Source organism: Antechinus flavipes, chromosome 6 (assembly GCF_016432865.1).
Source record: "Antechinus flavipes isolate AdamAnt ecotype Samford, QLD, Australia chromosome 6, AdamAnt_v2, whole genome shotgun sequence".
In the NCBI taxonomy this organism is placed as follows: Eukaryota; Metazoa; Chordata; class Mammalia; order Dasyuromorphia; family Dasyuridae; genus Antechinus; species Antechinus flavipes.
This window is the reverse complement of record NC_067403.1, coordinates 157,003,305-157,020,282: the sequence shown is the minus strand read 5'-3', so window position 1 is coordinate 157,020,282 and position 16,978 is coordinate 157,003,305. Positions and strand designations below refer to the sequence as shown.

The following is a 16,978-nucleotide window of genomic DNA, read 5'->3' as shown; positions in this document are numbered from 1 at the left end:
ATACCATAAGTTATTCAGCAATTCCCCAATTGATGGGCATCTGCTCACATTTAAATTTACAGCCCCTTTTGTAGTGGCCAAAAACTGAAAATTGAATGGATGCCCATCAATTGGGAGAATGGGTGAATAAGTTGTGCTATATGAATGTTATGGAATATTATTGTTCTGTAAGAAATGACCAGTAGGATGATTTCAGAGAGGCCTGAAGAGACTTACATGAACTGATGCTAAGGGAAATGAGCAGAATCAGGAGATCATTGTACATGGCAACAAGAAGATTATGCAGTGATCAGTTCTGATTGACATGGCTCTCTTCAACAATGAGATAAAACAGTTCCAATTGTTCAGTGATGAGAGAACCATCTACACCAAGAGAGAGGTCTGTAGGAACTGAGTGTGAACTACAACGTAGCATTTTCATGCTTTCTGTTGATGTTTGCTTGCATTTTGTTTTCCTTCTCAGGTATTTTTCCCCCTTCTTCATCCGATTTTTCTTGTGCAACAAGATAACTGTATAAATATGTATATGTATATATATATATATATATATATATATATATATATATATACACATTATATATGTTGAATTTAACATACATTTTAACATATATTGGACTATCTGCCATCTAGGGGGAAGGAGGAGAAAATTTGGAACAGAAAGTTTTGCAAGGGTCAATGTTGAAAAATTACCCATGCATATGTTTTATAAATAAAAAGCTTTAATAAAAAAAAATAAGATGATTCAAACCAGTTCCAATGGTCTTGTGATGAAGAGAGCCATCTACACCCAGAGAGAACACTGTGGGAATTGAGTATGATTTACAACATGGCATTTTCATTCTTTTTGTTGTTGTTTGCTTGCATTTTATTTTGTTTCTCTTTTTTTCTGGTTTGATTCGATTTTTCTTGTGCAGCAAGATAATTGTATAAATATGTATGCATATGTTAGATTTAACATATATTTCTACCATGTTTAACATATATTGGACTACTTACCATGTAGAGGAAAGGGTGAGAGAAGGGGCGAGGATTGGAACACAAGGTTTTGCAAGTGTTAATGTTGGAGAACTATCTATGAATATGTTTTGAAAAATAAAAAGCTTTAATAACGAAAAAGAGAAATGAGGCCTTTATCATTAAATCATAACATTATATTAATCTCATTTTTTCAATTGATGTAATTTTTAGTTTTGTAGAAACATTTTTAGTATATTTCATTGTTCATATACTACTTCTAACTGCTTTTTAGGCTTTTATGGGCTAGCTCTTTAGAACATTATTTCTGTGGAGAAAAAATAAGGGTCAATTTCAGTAAGAGTCAGAAAAATCTTTTCAGTAGTGAAAATCAAAAAGAGCTAGAAAGACTTATGTGAACTGATGTTGAGTGAAGTAAGCAGAACCAAAAGAACATTGCACACAGTAAGAGCAACACTGATGATCAACTATGCTATACTTAGCTCTTCTCAGGAATACAGTGATCCAAGACAATTCCAAAAGACTTGTGATGGAAAATGCCATCCACATCCAGAGAAAGACCTAAGGAGACAGAATGTAGATTGAAGCATATTATTTCTACTTTTGGGAGTTGTTTTTTTTTTTCTTTTTTGTGATTTTTCTCTTTTGTTCTGATTCTTCTTTCATAATATGAGTAATATGGAAATATGTTTAACATGTACATGTATAACCTATGTAAGATTACTTTTGTCTTGGGGAGGAGGGAGGAAAGAGAGTGAGAGAGAAAAATTTGAAATTCAGAATCTTACACTATGTTGAAAACTATTTTTACATGTAGTTGGAGAAAAAATAATATTAAGTGAGACAAAAAAAAATAAGAGCCAGGAGTTTGTGTTTGTGTATTTTAGATAAGGTTTGAAAATTATACTCCCAGTATATTACAGTTTATAAAGTCTTTGACTAATCACTATAACTTGTACTTCATCACAATATCAGTAAATCAGAAAATAGAATTTTGTGCATCACTGAATCAATATTGTATGTATTTATAAAAAGCAGGCATTTTAAAAACAAAGTTTATTTGACTTTCTTAACTAAACTAAGATTAAACTAAGATTGTTTATGATTGTTTATGAAGTAATAAATATATAAAAGATAGCAGTAAAGCAAGACCTACACAATCTAATGTGCAGTTTCTGGGATAGTAGACATATAATGGATTGAATTGGTACATTTTTCTGTGATTAAAAATGAGGAAATGGGGGCAGTTAGGTGATTCAGTGGATAGAGCACCAGCCCTGAAGTCAGGAGGACCTGAGTTCAAATCTGGTCTCAGACACTTAACACTTCCTAGCTGTGTGTGACTCTGGGCAAGTCACTTAACCCCAATTGCTTCAGAAAAAAAAAAAAGAAAAATGAGGAAGTGCATATAATTTTCAAATGTTCTAGGGTAACATTTCTTTGGTAATTTATTTGGATTTTGCTTCTCGACAATATTAAGAAAAATATTTAGTCACAATTTTATGTCGATGTAGAGTCTGAAAAAAATGTGTACATACATGATAGATTCTTATCATTACAGGGAGAAGCTCTACTTCTGATGTACTAGGTGTATCCAAGGCTGCATTCTCTCAGCAGAGTTTTCTCAATAAAGGGCTTAGTAAGTCTATGGGATTTCTCTCCATCAGAGACACACCAGATGAGGAAGATTATTTCAAGGATCTTTCCTCAGATTACAATCCTGGATATGAAGATTCAGAAGGTCCCAGTTCCCTTTATCACTATAAAACTAATGGCACAGAAAGAAAAGGTCATCTTGGCCCCAATATACTTCATAAACAGAAGATTTGGGCTTCATCACTAGACTTGGTTTGCTCTCTGACAACCCAGCTAATGAAGACATACTCTCTGGAGAGACTGGAAGACTTCGTCACTGTTTCCCTGAGGCAATAAAAGCACAAGTTTCTACTGCTCCCAGAAAGAAGGAGGCAAGATACTCAGATGGAAGTTTAGCCTTGGATGTGTTTGGTCCTCAGCGATTAGTTCCAGTTCGACATATGCCAGAGTTACCCACCTCACCAGCAATATCAAGTGCCTTGGACAGAATACGAGGAAGACAGAAGAAGCTCCAAGTGCTGAGGGAGGCCATGAACATAGAAGGTTAGTAGTTGTGTGTGTGTTTGGAGAAGAGTGGAAATGGAATCTTAATCTTTGACTTTCATAATAAACTCTGAACCATTTGACAAATAAAGCATATATCCTGGAAACATGCCCACTTTGAAGCCTTTTCAAATTTCCCTTCAAGATCCTTTTCTCTTCTCTGCCAATTCATGTTCCCTATTCAGTCAAATCTCATTACTTCTAGACAGTTTTTCTATATGAGATTCCAGGTCAAGTCACTCACCATTTTCTCAATATTTATTTTAGAATTTGTATTATGTTAATTTACATTTGCACAAGTTGTTGTTTTTATTTTCTTTTTCATATTTATTCATCTCTGTTTTTATTGTGAAATTATAGAAGTCAGAGGCTATGATTTGAATTTTCTTTCTCTCCTCTTCTCATCTCCTTCTGTATCATTCATATTGTAATCACACATTCAGGAGGTATTGACTAACTTACTAGAATCAGAATTATTGCTCTACTCTTAATGTGGTGCTTTTGAAAAAACCTATGTGTGCAACAGAGATTCTTATTTCAGGGGAAGGTGCTTTGAATGTCCAACCTTTAAAAAGATTTGCTCTGACAGTAGAATGTCCAATCACTCAGCCATTAGTGGCGCATCTCCTTTGGGGGATAAGGAGGAAGGGATGTTGTATAGTACAAAGAGCACACTGGATCAATGTTAAAAGGAATGTGGATTTGAAAATCAGGATTTTGAGACTTTCTTTGTTGTCCATGGGTTGGTCACTTATTTTCATTTAGACTGAATTTCCTCATTTGTAAAATGAGAATAATAAGTCTTGTTCTACATGACTTACAAAGTTAAGAGGAAAGTGCTTTGTATACTTAAAAATGCTATAGATGAATCCCATTTTTATTGAGTTAATTGGAGAATGGAGATAAAAGAAGAAATATATTTTACAGTGTTTCTTACCTTTTCAAAGTATTTGAGTTTTATGCCATCAGACATCATGTAGTCAAGGAAAGGAGTTTTATGTAGTTCTTCTGTTTTCAGGAGAAGCCAAGGCAATAAGGTAGGGCTGGTGGCTAAGCAAGAATCATATTTTTCAAGTCCAAGGTGTTTTTTGTGCGTATTTTTTTTTACTGATTTTATATTGCATAGTGTTCTATCATTCCTAAGCTTTTAAGAATAAGTAGGCAAATCACAATTCACCATACCAGATTTTCTGCAGTTTTATTGCATATCTAATGAAAACAGTTTTGTTAGAAGCTCAGAAATTTTGTTGGTTGGTTTGTTTGATGGCCTTCTTCCCACTCAATTTTTTAAGTAACATAACTGAAGCGACTAGAATGAACACTTACTAATTTTAGCTGTCTATATCCACAGATAGAATCATACTATTTATTGTGTTTTGAATTAATAAACCAAATTTATATTTTCCCCCTTCATGATGAAAAGTTTTCTTAACTTTCTTTCACCATCATTGTCATTCTCCACAAACTGTCCACACCCCCACAGAATCCTCCGTTTTAACAAAGAAGTACATAACAGATAAGTAAATGAGAGGTTATATGTTCAGCAGTGTCCATTGTTTCTGAGATCAAACATTTTAGGCCTGAGAAAAGATTCTTATATTTGGCTAAAACTTCATTGTTAATGTTGAAAAGGGAAGTGTCAATTAAATGAAGAAATTGGAAGCTAGATTACAGATGGCTTAGGAGAGTTAGAGAAATGGAGACACCGATTGTAGATGGCAATCTCAGGGAATTTAATTTAAAAAGTGGAAGAGAGAGAATATACAATTATCCACCAGATATCTGGATAATTCAAGTCCCCCATCACTGATGTATAATCCCTTTCTTCTAGGTTTGTAATCTGTTTTCAGATTCTTCATCTACAGATTGTCCCCTCAAAAAACTGTGTAGGTGTTCCAAAAATTGATGCTTTGGTTGTTAATAACTGCTACATTTATTTTCTGAAAAAAAAGTTGTTAAAAATTATATGCTAATATTATATACAATTTCAAGGGACATCTGCATTTTCTTTTTCTGTTCAAATGGTCTTTGGTACATTCCAATGACAAAAATGACTTGGGTTTATTTCTCCATTGGTCTTCAGCCAAATGCATTCCACACTCTGATTCATGGGTTTCCTCTTATTGGTATATGTTCTTAATATGCTAGTATTGAGAAATTTTTTACTCATCCAGTTGGGTGGTGGTTTTTTTTTTAATATAAGCTATACTGATCTAAAGCCATACTCTAGTCATGGGTTTTCCCATGCTAGTTTCATCAATAACTATTTGGTCAGATTTGCCTCTTTGAACCTTTGATTCATTTTGCTTATTGCCTTTTCTCTATGCATATTTGTTAGAATGTTTGAAGTCATAGTTTTATAGCTTGCTCCTTTCTTGAGTTTTGTGAACATCAGAGTGCCTCAACTGTTATTCTTTCTACTTTATAATTACTTGCTATGGTATTTAGGTTTGTGGCCATACCAACGCAGTTTGTTCCTTTTTCCATATTTTGCACTTTAAATTTCATGAACTCCCCAGAGTAGAAGTAGAAGGAGATAATTTACTCAACACTGGAGTGAAGCAGAGCTCACTTTGCTAAAAATTGGAGAGTGAATACTTCAGACTTCCTTTTCCCTTTTACTCTGTAACTATCTAGGCTTTACTTCTCCTTATCTTACCTGTGACTCCATCTCTCTGCCACCATTTTCCCTTTATGCAGACCCATAATCTGGATCCCAAAATTCTACTCTATCATTTGATGGTTTAAATTATGTTCAGTATTGTAATGGATCATAGGAAAGAATCAACCTAGATTGAGGTTTGGAGTTTAGACCCCAGGACTCTACCAACCTCTACCTTGACCTATAGTGATTTGGATTTATGGACCTTAACTTGAAATGTAAGAATGACAAGCTCCTGTCTAAAAGTGAACCTAATGAAGATTGACAACAGTACATGTCTTGCAAATCCAATTAAGTTGAAGAATTTTTCAAGGTCTCATATCCACCAGAAAATAAAAATCATGCCCTCTGGGAGCTTACCTTTTGAGGTAAAAAATATCAAAAATTAAAATTAAATGTAAAATATATACAAAGTAATTCATGGAAAGAGGGCACAGCTTTACTATTAAAGGCAGTTTATTAGCCCTTAGAACAGTATGACCATAGGGTTGGACAAAAAAATAAGAATGGGATAAGGACAGAGAACAACAAACAACATGATTATATCCTTTCATCACCTTTTTACACCTTTACATTCTTTTGTCACTTCCTAAAACCAATTTTTATTTCTTCACTTTTCTTACTGGTCCTGCCCTTCCAAATTTATTCTCCTCCTTTGGTCTTCTTTCTCCCCAGGCTTTTCTCAGTCCCTTTCCTTATTCATACTGAGCTTTTTTTCTTCCTTCTGCTTGAGTAGTTCTCCATTTTTTTCTCAAATTTTTCCACACTTCTGTCTATATTTGATCTTGGGTTTTCTTTATAAACTTTAATCCTTTCAAAACAGCTTCATGCTTTTGTTCTCCCTTTTTATTCAGCTCTAGTCCTCCTTCTTAAGCCTTTTCTGCCTCACATACTTCTTTAGAAGTCACTATGTTAACAGGCACTGAAAGTGGTCCACTACCATAGATCATACAGGAGAGGTAACCTATATTCATCTTCTTTGATGAGTTTTATCCATTCCAAATGGCATAACTTGGAGATCTGAGGCATGTTTTTTGATATTACAAATGATATATGGGGAAACAAGGGAGTCTCTTATAATAGAAATAATAGCATAGTATGGCATGGTTGGTAGAGAATTAATTGGTCTTGGAATCAGGAAAACCTGGGCTTAAATCCTGCCTCTAAAATGTACTAGAATTGTGATCAATCCTCTCAGTGTCTCAGGCTGTTCTTAAGATTAGATTGCAGACAAGTTCACTATCTGCAATGAAGGGAGTTCCCATATAAGGGAGTTCCCCACCTGATGACAGCTAAAAATTCCCCATGTCTCCATGCCAAAAAAAGAGGGGGAGGAAGAAGTCACTTTTATTTTTTATTTATAACTAATTTTGAAATTAATAAACACAATATAAATAAGCATTTCCATGTACAGAATAGAAAGAGATTTATACAAGAAACTATAAGTCTATTTTATATAGCTTGTCTTTCTTTAGAAACATTTAATAAATCCAGCATGTAACTTAAAAACTGATTTGTTTGTCAAGTTGATTTCTTTCTTGCCTTCTCATCTTTATTTTTAAAATGCTTCAATGGATTTCTTCTTTTATTGTCAGTTAAAAAATTGACAAGTTTGTGATTCTAGAAACAATTTATGCAAAACCATTTCTATTTTTTAAAAATCAGATCTTTATGTATTTTTATGTCCAAATTAAATATTCTTAATTGGCTTTTTAGTTGGAATACTACAACTTTAATCTTTGCATCATTATTATAGGGAAATTTTTACATTTATTCAAATCACATTTACATAGCATTTTAAAGTTGGGATTTGATATGAATCACACTTTGGGGGTAGATAATTGAGTAATGTATTAGTTTTGTTCTGTCTTGCTCTTTTTTGTGATAATTTCTGTACTTTGTGTAAATAAAGACTTAATTTGCTAAAGTAAAGATTTTAGCTAAAGTTCAAAATAGGGAAAGATTACATAAAATTTGTTCACTTGATTCTTATCAAGAGAAATTTTCATAAATGTTTTTATGTGTATTAAAATTAGTCAGATGAATGAATGTTTGATGGTACATATTACATTTTAAATACTACTATGTAAAAGCTTCTTAAATTATTAAATAATATACTAGATGATTTTCAAAATAGACATCTTTGGTTCTTAGGAGCTGCTGTGAAGTGTTAATAGAACTTTCAAGCCTGAAAAGAATTCTAGAAATCATTCATTCCAACCTCTTCATTTTACTGACAAAGAAACTAAAGGCAAGAAAAACTGACATATTTTAAAAGCTTTTTTCCAACCATTGCTCATTCCCATAATTTGAACTGCCTCTAAATTTTGAAAATAAACCTATGGTGATGTGTCAGAACATGTAAAGTATTTACTTCAGATAGCTCATGTGATCTTTTAAAGGATTAATCTTTGGAAAGACCTGTTTCTCAGTCATGTGGATCTGAATTGCTGGCATTCAGTGGAGAGATGTGTTTTAAACTTTGTATAGTTTCTTCTCCAGTCCATTCTGGATTATCCAGTTCTTAATATGTCACTTTGATTCTCTCTCTTATTCCACTCTCCACCTACTTTAAGCTAATTCATTTTTTTTTATCACCTTGATAGAGGTTGAAGAAATTCTATATCACACTAAATCTCAAAGTTGGAAGGCGTCTTAAAAGTTTTCTAAGCCCAATTAATGCCTAAATGTGAATCTCCTGAATAATATAACAATTCTGACAAAAGAACATCCATAGGAATTCCTGATTCTTAACTGTCCAATTTCCTTCTGCCAGTCTATTATGGGTTTTTTTTGGGGGGAGGGGGGAAGGGGAGTGTGCTTAGCTTTAATCACTGGAAAGCTTTTTTCTTATTTTGTTGCAAAGTTTTATTTTCTATAGTTTATCTCCCCCTCCCCTTTCTGAATTCTGTTCTTTGAGGCCAAGGTGTTGTGATAAATCTTCAGATATTTGAAGACAATTGTAGTATCCTGCTTAATCATCTTTTCTCCAACTAAATAGACCTAATTCTATCCATAGTCTGTAGACTTCTCACCATTCTAGTGACTCTTCTGAATATGTTTCAGTTTGTCAGTATATGTGTAAGGTTTGATATCCAGAATTGACCAGAATATATGTGATCATAATAGGGCAGGATTCACTGAGAGTGTAACCTCCCTTAATTTGGATGTTAATACTGCCCACTAGATTTCTTTTTTTGATTGCTGCTTTATAGATTTGACTTATATCATCTTAGTAAATCCACGAAAACAATAAAATTCTCTTCACATAAACTGGTATCTAGTGATATCTCTCTCATTCTATATATTTCATTCTGAATAGCCTTTCTATTTCTTAACCAATGCCAAAATCACCTTAATGATAACTGCTTTTGAGATCTAGTATTGATATAGTAAAGATAATACCTTTCCTTCCCATCTTTTTTCATCTTGACTTTATATTCCTACATATGAATTTACAATATTGGGATGAGGGAGATTTCTTGGTAAATAAATTAATTTAGATCGTATTGTCATGTATATTACATCTGCTCAACATACTCATGAACTATTGTTTCTCCTAATATTAAGGTCTATTATTTTCTGCAAAAAAATTATTTATTATTATAGTCAGTTCCTGAGTAAATCTTGGAAGATAAACTCATGAGTGTAATTTATTTTCTTATTTTAAATGGAATTTTGTTGGTTATATTTCAGAATGCTGATGATTTATCTTCTATCTTGCAACTTTGCTGTAGTTATTTATGACTTTATTTGATTTCTAATTAACTCTCTAGAGTTCTCCAAGTATACCATCATATAATCTTCAAAAAGTAATTTAGATAGTATTGTCATGTATATTACATCTGCTCAGCATACTCATGAACTATTGTTTCCTCTTTAGATGCACTTATTCCCTCAATTTCTCTTTGTCTTATTGCTATAGCCAGCAATTCTAGCACTATATTGAACAGTGTTGGTGACAGTGGGCATCCATTGTCCTATCCTATCTGATGAGAAAGGTCTTTAACTGTCCTCCACTTCCTACCGTTACTCTTGGTTTGTTTCTCTATTTGTGTTTATGTTTGTTTTGAGATTAATGTCCCTCTCTCACCGAGGCTGGCAATGCAGGGGCCACTTGCAGTCCTGATCCTATTGCTGCTCATAATGAACATGTTATTCAATTTTAACTCAGGTCAGTTTGCCCCTCATAGGCAGCTTGATCCCCTATCTCTTCTGCTGATTAGGGCATACACCTCAAATACATTAGCCCTATTGCATCTCAAAACACTCAAGCTCACTCAATCCCCCAGCACCAACCTCCCCAATAACAAGGATTACAGGTATGTTTTACCATACCCAATTAAGAAAGAATTGTTTATTTCTGCACTTAAAAAAATAGAAATGTGTGTTGGGTTTTATAAGAAGCCTTTTAGCATCTGTTAGTATAATCACAGAGTTTTTATTATTTATATAATTAACATGATTATACTTAGTATTTCTTATGTTGAACCAAACTTTCATGCCTGGTATATATCTGTCCTAATCATAGTGTATGATTATTTTGCTGATATTTTATTATCCTTGCCTCTTCATTCTCTCTTACCCCATATATCCAATGGCTAAGTTTTGTCATTTTTGTTTCTACATTATCTCTTTAATTTCCTCCTACTCACAAAACTAGCACTTGAGACAAGGGCTACATCATGTCTTCCAGAAATATTGCAAAAGCCTCCTGATTGGTCTCCCTGCCTCAGGGCTCTCCTGTCTTCCAGCCAATCTTCCACACCGTTGCCAAAGGGATTTTCTTAAAGGATAATTATCATTTACTCAGTAGCTTTCAACAGCTCATTGGAGATCACAGAATTCAAGGGTTAGGATATATCCTACTAAAAAGGAACTGCCTCCATAACATAGTTCATTATTGTTTGAAGCTCTCAGTGAATCTCTGAATTACTAAAATGACTTTTGAAGAAACTAGTCATTCTAAGAGATAGAGATAAGAAGGAATTCTAGCCCAGGCATGAGGAATATTCTGAACCACATTTCAATAACTGATTCATAAGAAGGTGGTGTTTTCTTTCTTTCTTTCTTTCTTTTTTTTTTTTTTTTAACTGACATCAAACCTAAATCGTGCTTTTTGCAAATTCTACTCATTTAACCCTCTGGGACATACAGAATGAGATAAATCACTGCCTGGTATAGTCCGTTAAATTTTTGAAGACAGCTAGGATATTCCCCCTGAATATCCATTCTTCAGATAAAACACCTTTACCTTCTTTGCAAAGAGCTTTTTGGCTCTTCACTGTTTCCTTCAAGGTGCACAGCTTCTGGCAAGTCAGGCAAAGGATGGTATTCCTCTTCTTCTGACTCATTTTTTACCTAGACTTAATCACTGAATAGGTAGTTGCCTCAATAAAACTGAGACCTCTTAAAGGCCCTATCTTAAAAAGGCCACTGTCTCCCACTTTATACAGGGCCATTCCAATTATCCTGGTCTATATCTTGTCATTGGACCCAGATGACTCCGGAGGGGGAAATGAGGCTGATAACTTTTTACAGCCCTCACTCACTTAAATCCAATTCGTTAGCATGTTATGACATCATCTCCCAGCATAGTCCTCCTCAAGAATAAAGGACAAACAACATGACAATGGCTCAGCATTCATATCTGTTAGTTCTTTTGAAACCCAAGGATGTAATTCTTCTGGGCCAGGTGACTTGAATTCACTAATAGCAAATTGGTGATTTCTTACTGTCTTTTATGTCTTATTAAATATGAACTCCTCTGGTATTTGAAGCCTTTTTTAACTTTCATTAATTAATTTTGCAGTTTTATTATACATTATTTCCCTTTATAAACTCAATATTATAGACAAACTGACATTCTTATTGTTCTTCTTTATACTAACTGTCCTTCATACCTGGGCTAGAATTTCTTCTTATCTTCATCTCTTAGAATCACTAGTTTCTTCAAAAATCATCTCACACACCATTTCTATGGAGCTTTTCATGATTCTCCTAGCTGCTAGTGTTTCTCCCATACAATTACATTGTGTGCATGCATGTGTGTGTATGTTTCTGTTTATCTCTCTGTGTAATTGTGTTGTTTTCTGTGATAGAATATTCCTTAAGGGAAATAATTTGATTTGATTTAGTGGGGAGGTTTCCAGCACATGCCTGGTACATAGTAATTGTTTAATAAATGGTGCTGAGTGAGGAGTGGAAGAAGACTGAGAATATGTGTATGGGTGAGTGAAAAGGTGTGGCTGCCCTCAATAGAATTAAGGAAGCTTGGAAACTGGGTAGCTCTGAGGAGAAAGGAGAACATGAGTTTTGTTTCATACATGTTGAGTTTGAGGTATTAAGATAAAATATATTTAGATATGTCCCTTAGGTAGTTATCAGTCTGAATCTAGAGTTGGATAATTAAACTCTTGGGAGCTAATGATGTTATCAAGAGAAAGCATGGGAACAAAAGAGAAGAGGGCCTAGGATAGAAACTTGGGACACATTTACTATTAAGGAGCATGATGGACCTGCTGATTTAGCAAAGGTAACTGAAAAGAAGCATTCAAGCAGGTAAGAAGGTAAACTAACCCAGAGTGGAAAGTTTCCAGAACAAGAAGGTTGTCATCAATCTTTGATTTTTCAGAGAGATAAAAAAGAATGAGATTTGAAAAAAAACATTAATTTGGGAAGTAAAGGTTTTCTGGTAACTTTGGAAAGAGTAGTTTTAGTTGAATAATGAGGTTGGAAGGTAGATCACAAAGGTGTTTAAAAGTGAGTGCAATTAGAGGCAACAGGAATGGACAACTTTTATTAGGAGTTTAGTAGGTTTTTTTTAAATTTGTAGAATAAAATAAGTACTTCCTTAACAGTATTAAAAAAAAAAAAAAGATTGCACAACAAACTGCAAATCTGTGGCGTACAACTTGCTATTCCTTTTAAATATGCAACAAAGATGCAATTTTTTTCTTCCCTCTTTTCTCCCTCCCTAGTTCTGAAAGAGGAGAGGAATAGAACAATAGCTTGAGCATTATTAAAATCAGAAAGGTTTTTTTTCCCCCATGGAATATACCAGGAAATAAGCCAATAAAATGTAAGCAGTTTGAGAATTATTGAGAGAATCAAGAGTGAGTTTAAGGTATGAGTGAAGGCAGAGAATGGAATCAATTGATCTAACTCTTTATGGGAGACCAGATTGAAAATGGCTAGAATGAAGGATGGTAGAAGGGGGTTTTGACATATAGAGTATAAAAGAATACCACAAAATAGTCTCTTATTTTCTTTGTAAATTATAAAAAGCATTGCTTTCTGCTGAGAGAATAAGTGTGGGAGATGGGGAGGAGATGGAGTGAGAAAATTAAGAAATCAAATCAACATTTGTTAAACACCTGTTCCATGCCAGGTACTGTGCTACATCCTTGTAGTACAAAGAAAGATAAAAACTAGTCCCTGTTCTTAAGGAATTCACAATCCCCTGGAGAAGTTTGGAATAATTACTAAAAAGAATGAAATAGAGAAGCAAAAGGATTACCTCAGCAAAATGAAGGCTTATTTGAGATAAGCTAAGGCAACTTTCATTCATTCAGCATAGTTACATCCTTCAATTCTAATCAACAGCCTACTGAATAAGAGAGGAAGAAGCAGATCATGAGCACAATTTATTGCTGTTTTGTCAAGGCTTGAGTAACACAGAGCTAGGGGAGTAGGGATTTGCAAGTTAAAGGACAATGCAACCTCAAACTTAATTCACTTTTGATTAAAACAGGGAAGCCAGAGTTGGGGCAGTGGTTTGAGAGAGGCTTAAGGAGTAGGGACTACAGATCTTAGTAAAAATAAAGAGATGGAATTACAAGATAGGTAGTTCTTCATTCTTGAAGAGAACCAATGACATCACAAGGGTAATGTCTTAACTTTTGTGTGAATTGGATTTAAATGAGACAGAGCCACTCAAAGTCATCACCTTCAATTTTTTGTCTAATTACTGGAATCTTATAACAAAACAAGAATCAATATGACTGGTGAAGGCCCAGGACAAGATAAGTTATAGTTGAATAAATTAATTTCCAAACTTTAATAATGGTCATCTATGAGAGTAGCCCAGGTAGAACAATGAAGTAAGTGATGAGAATTGGGAACACTGAGGAATTGGGTGATAATCAATTTTAAGGGAGTATCAGTGTGTATGTTGAGTTTTCTTAGTAGTAGAAAGGTGGGTGTTGTGGTGCAGGAAGACTAGATTAGATACAAAACTTCTTTTTTTAAAACACTTTATTTTTCCCAATTACATGTACAAACATTTTAAACTTTTTTTTAATTTGAATTCCAAACTCTCTCCTTCCCCTTTTCTTGAGATAGCAAACAATATGATATAAGTTATACGTATGCAGTTTTGCAAAATATATTTCCATGTTAATCATTTTGTGAAAGAAAACAAAGCCTGGAAAAAACAAAGTGAAAAAGCAGCATGCTTTGATCTGAATTCAAACTCCATCCCTAGAAGTGGATAGCATTTTTCATCATAAGTTCTTTGGAATTATTCTGAATTATTGTATTGCTGAGCTAAGTCATTAACAGTTGATCATTGTATACCTTTGCTTTTACTGCATACAGTATTCTCTTAGTTCTGTTCACTTCATTTTTCATCAATTGATGTAAGTCTTTCCAGCCTTTTCCGGAAGTATCCTTCTCATCATTTCTTGTAGCATAGTAGTATTCCATTACAACTACATACCACACTTTGTTCAACCATACCTTAGTTGATGGGCATCCTCTTAATTTCTAATTCTTTGATTACTACAAAAGGAACTGCTATAAAAATATTTGTATAAATAGGTCCTTTTAAAGAAATTTTTTGGGATACAGATCTAATACTGTATTACTGTATACACAGTTTTATAGTCTTTTAGAAATAATTCCAATTTGATTTACAGAATAGTTAGAACACTTCACAATTTTTCCAAAAGTGCATTAGTTTCCCCATATCCTCTTCTATATTTATCTATTTTTTCTCTCCTATTTGGTAGTCTGACAGATATGGGATAGTACCTTAGAGTTATTTTAATTTATATTTCTTTTATCCATAGTGAACTAGAGCATTTTTCGTGTGAATATAGATAGCTTTGATTTCTTCTTTTGAAATCTGTCTGTTCCTAGACTTGAATCATTTATCAATTGTGAAATGATTTGTATTCTTACAAACTTGATCCAGTTCTCATATGAGAAATGAGGCCTTTATCTGAGACATTTACTATAAAAAAAATTTTTCCCCAGCTCTCTGCTTTTCTTTTAATCTTGGCTGTATTGATTTTGTTGATGCAAAACCTTTTTAATTTAATATAATCAAGATTATTTATTTTATATCCCATAATGCTCTCTTTCTTTTGTTTAGTTATAAATTCTTTCCTTATCCATCTGACAGGTAAACTATATAATACTTCCCTAATTTGCTTACGGTGTCACCTTTTATGTCTAAATCATGAGGTACTAATCTTCTTGAGAAAGGAAGGAGAATATCTTTTCTTTTCACTCCTGCCTCAGTGATTGAGAAAGTAATTGCCTGTTTTCAGAATGACTTCTTCAAGTTTCTCCCTTCTCTATTTCTTTTGTGATGTAATAACAATACATCTTCCTATCCCACCGTTCTCTGTATGGTTGGGAGATCTGAAAGTATATTCCTGATGATTAGGGAGTGACTTAGAGGGTTGATTTTGGGGACTTCCATTGTTTTAGACTCTTAAAATGCTCTTAAAACAATACCACAAGGAAAAAAGACAAAGGCTTGATAAAACTAAGTTCCCAAAGCGAGTTTAACATGTATTTGTTGAGAAAGAGAATTTTTAGACAGTCCATTTCATGTGAAAATTAGGTAGCTGGCTCTCTTCTGGTAATGTTATGATACCCTCTTATTACCTTAGTTTGGTCTTTCCTATAGAAAATTTAAAATCTGTTATTATGCAGCTATATTATATAATTAGTTGTTCCTTACCATTTACCACTCTCTTTAGGACATTGATCTTAAAAGTTAAATATTCTTTAAATTATACTTGAATGTATTTGACAATATGAATAATGGGAAAACATTATCATGTGTAATATCCAAAAGGGAAATCCTGTGGATGAAATGGAATTTTAATTCTTAATTTTATCATTGTTCATTAAAAATTGATTTTAGTTTCAATCCATATTTCTTTCTCAATATCAAAAATTGATGATTAATATAGTGTGAATAATATTTTAATTATTTCAAAAAATTTTGATAAAATAATTTTACTTTTTTATGTTTCCAGTTTGATCTTTTACAGGAATTTTTTTAAAAGTCATAAGCAGCTATTGGAGCTATCAAAATAAGATAAATATTGTGTGCACGTTAAGTACATTAAGTAAGATGAACATTTATTATATGTATGTTATTTTGAAAATCGTTGCTACATGTAATGTTAAGATCCTAGCCAATAAATCATCATTTGTCTACTATATAATTGATTGATAGAATTCAGATGTTCTTGGTTAATGTGAATATGGAAAGGGTCCCTTATTTTACCATCTTGGGGAACTGCTAGTATAGAAACTTCTCACTACTTTTGTAGTCATCAAAAGTGATGGACTACATCTCTAATTTAGTCAATAAGTCTTAAAAAATCTTAAGGAAAGTAAAGAGATTAAGAGACTTACCTAGGTTCAAACAATAAGTGGCATAGTATTTTATTTTTCCAAATACATGTAAAGAGAGTTTTCAACATATTTTCATATTCATCATGCTGCATAGGAAAAATCAGATCAAAAGAGGAAAAAAAACATGAGTAAAAAGGAAAAAGCAAACAAAAAAGGTGAAGATATTATCCTTTGATCCACATTCAATTTCCATAGCTTTCTTTCTGGATGCAGATGTCACTTTAATACCAAGTTCATTGCTTTGAATCACTTGATTTTTGAAAAGAGCCAAGTCCATCAGAGCTGATCATCACATAAAATTGTTACTATTTAAAATGTTCTCTTGGTTCTGCTCACTCCACTCAGCATTAGTTCATGTAAGTCTTTCCAGGCTTTTTTTGAAATCAGCCTGCTCAGCATTTCTTATAAAACAATAACATTACATTACATTCATATAGCATAACTAATTCAGCCATTAAGTGGATGGGCTTCCACTTAAATTTCCAGTTCCCGGATAACACAAAAAAGCCCAGGTTTTTACCACTATGTCAGACTGCCTCTACA

The 16,978-nt window shown here is 33.3% G+C and overlaps 1 protein-coding gene across 1 annotated transcript in view; it reads left to right on the top strand.

Annotated features, from left to right (window-relative positions):
- Window positions 1-16,978, top strand: part of PTPN13 (protein tyrosine phosphatase non-receptor type 13) — a 213,733-nt gene that overhangs the window by 76,002 nt on the left and 120,753 nt on the right. Inside the window, 2 exon segments of the mRNA XM_051966187.1 lie at window positions 2,537-2,827; window positions 2,830-3,114. Coding sequence (XP_051822147.1) covers window positions 2,537-2,827; window positions 2,830-3,114 — 576 coding nt within the window.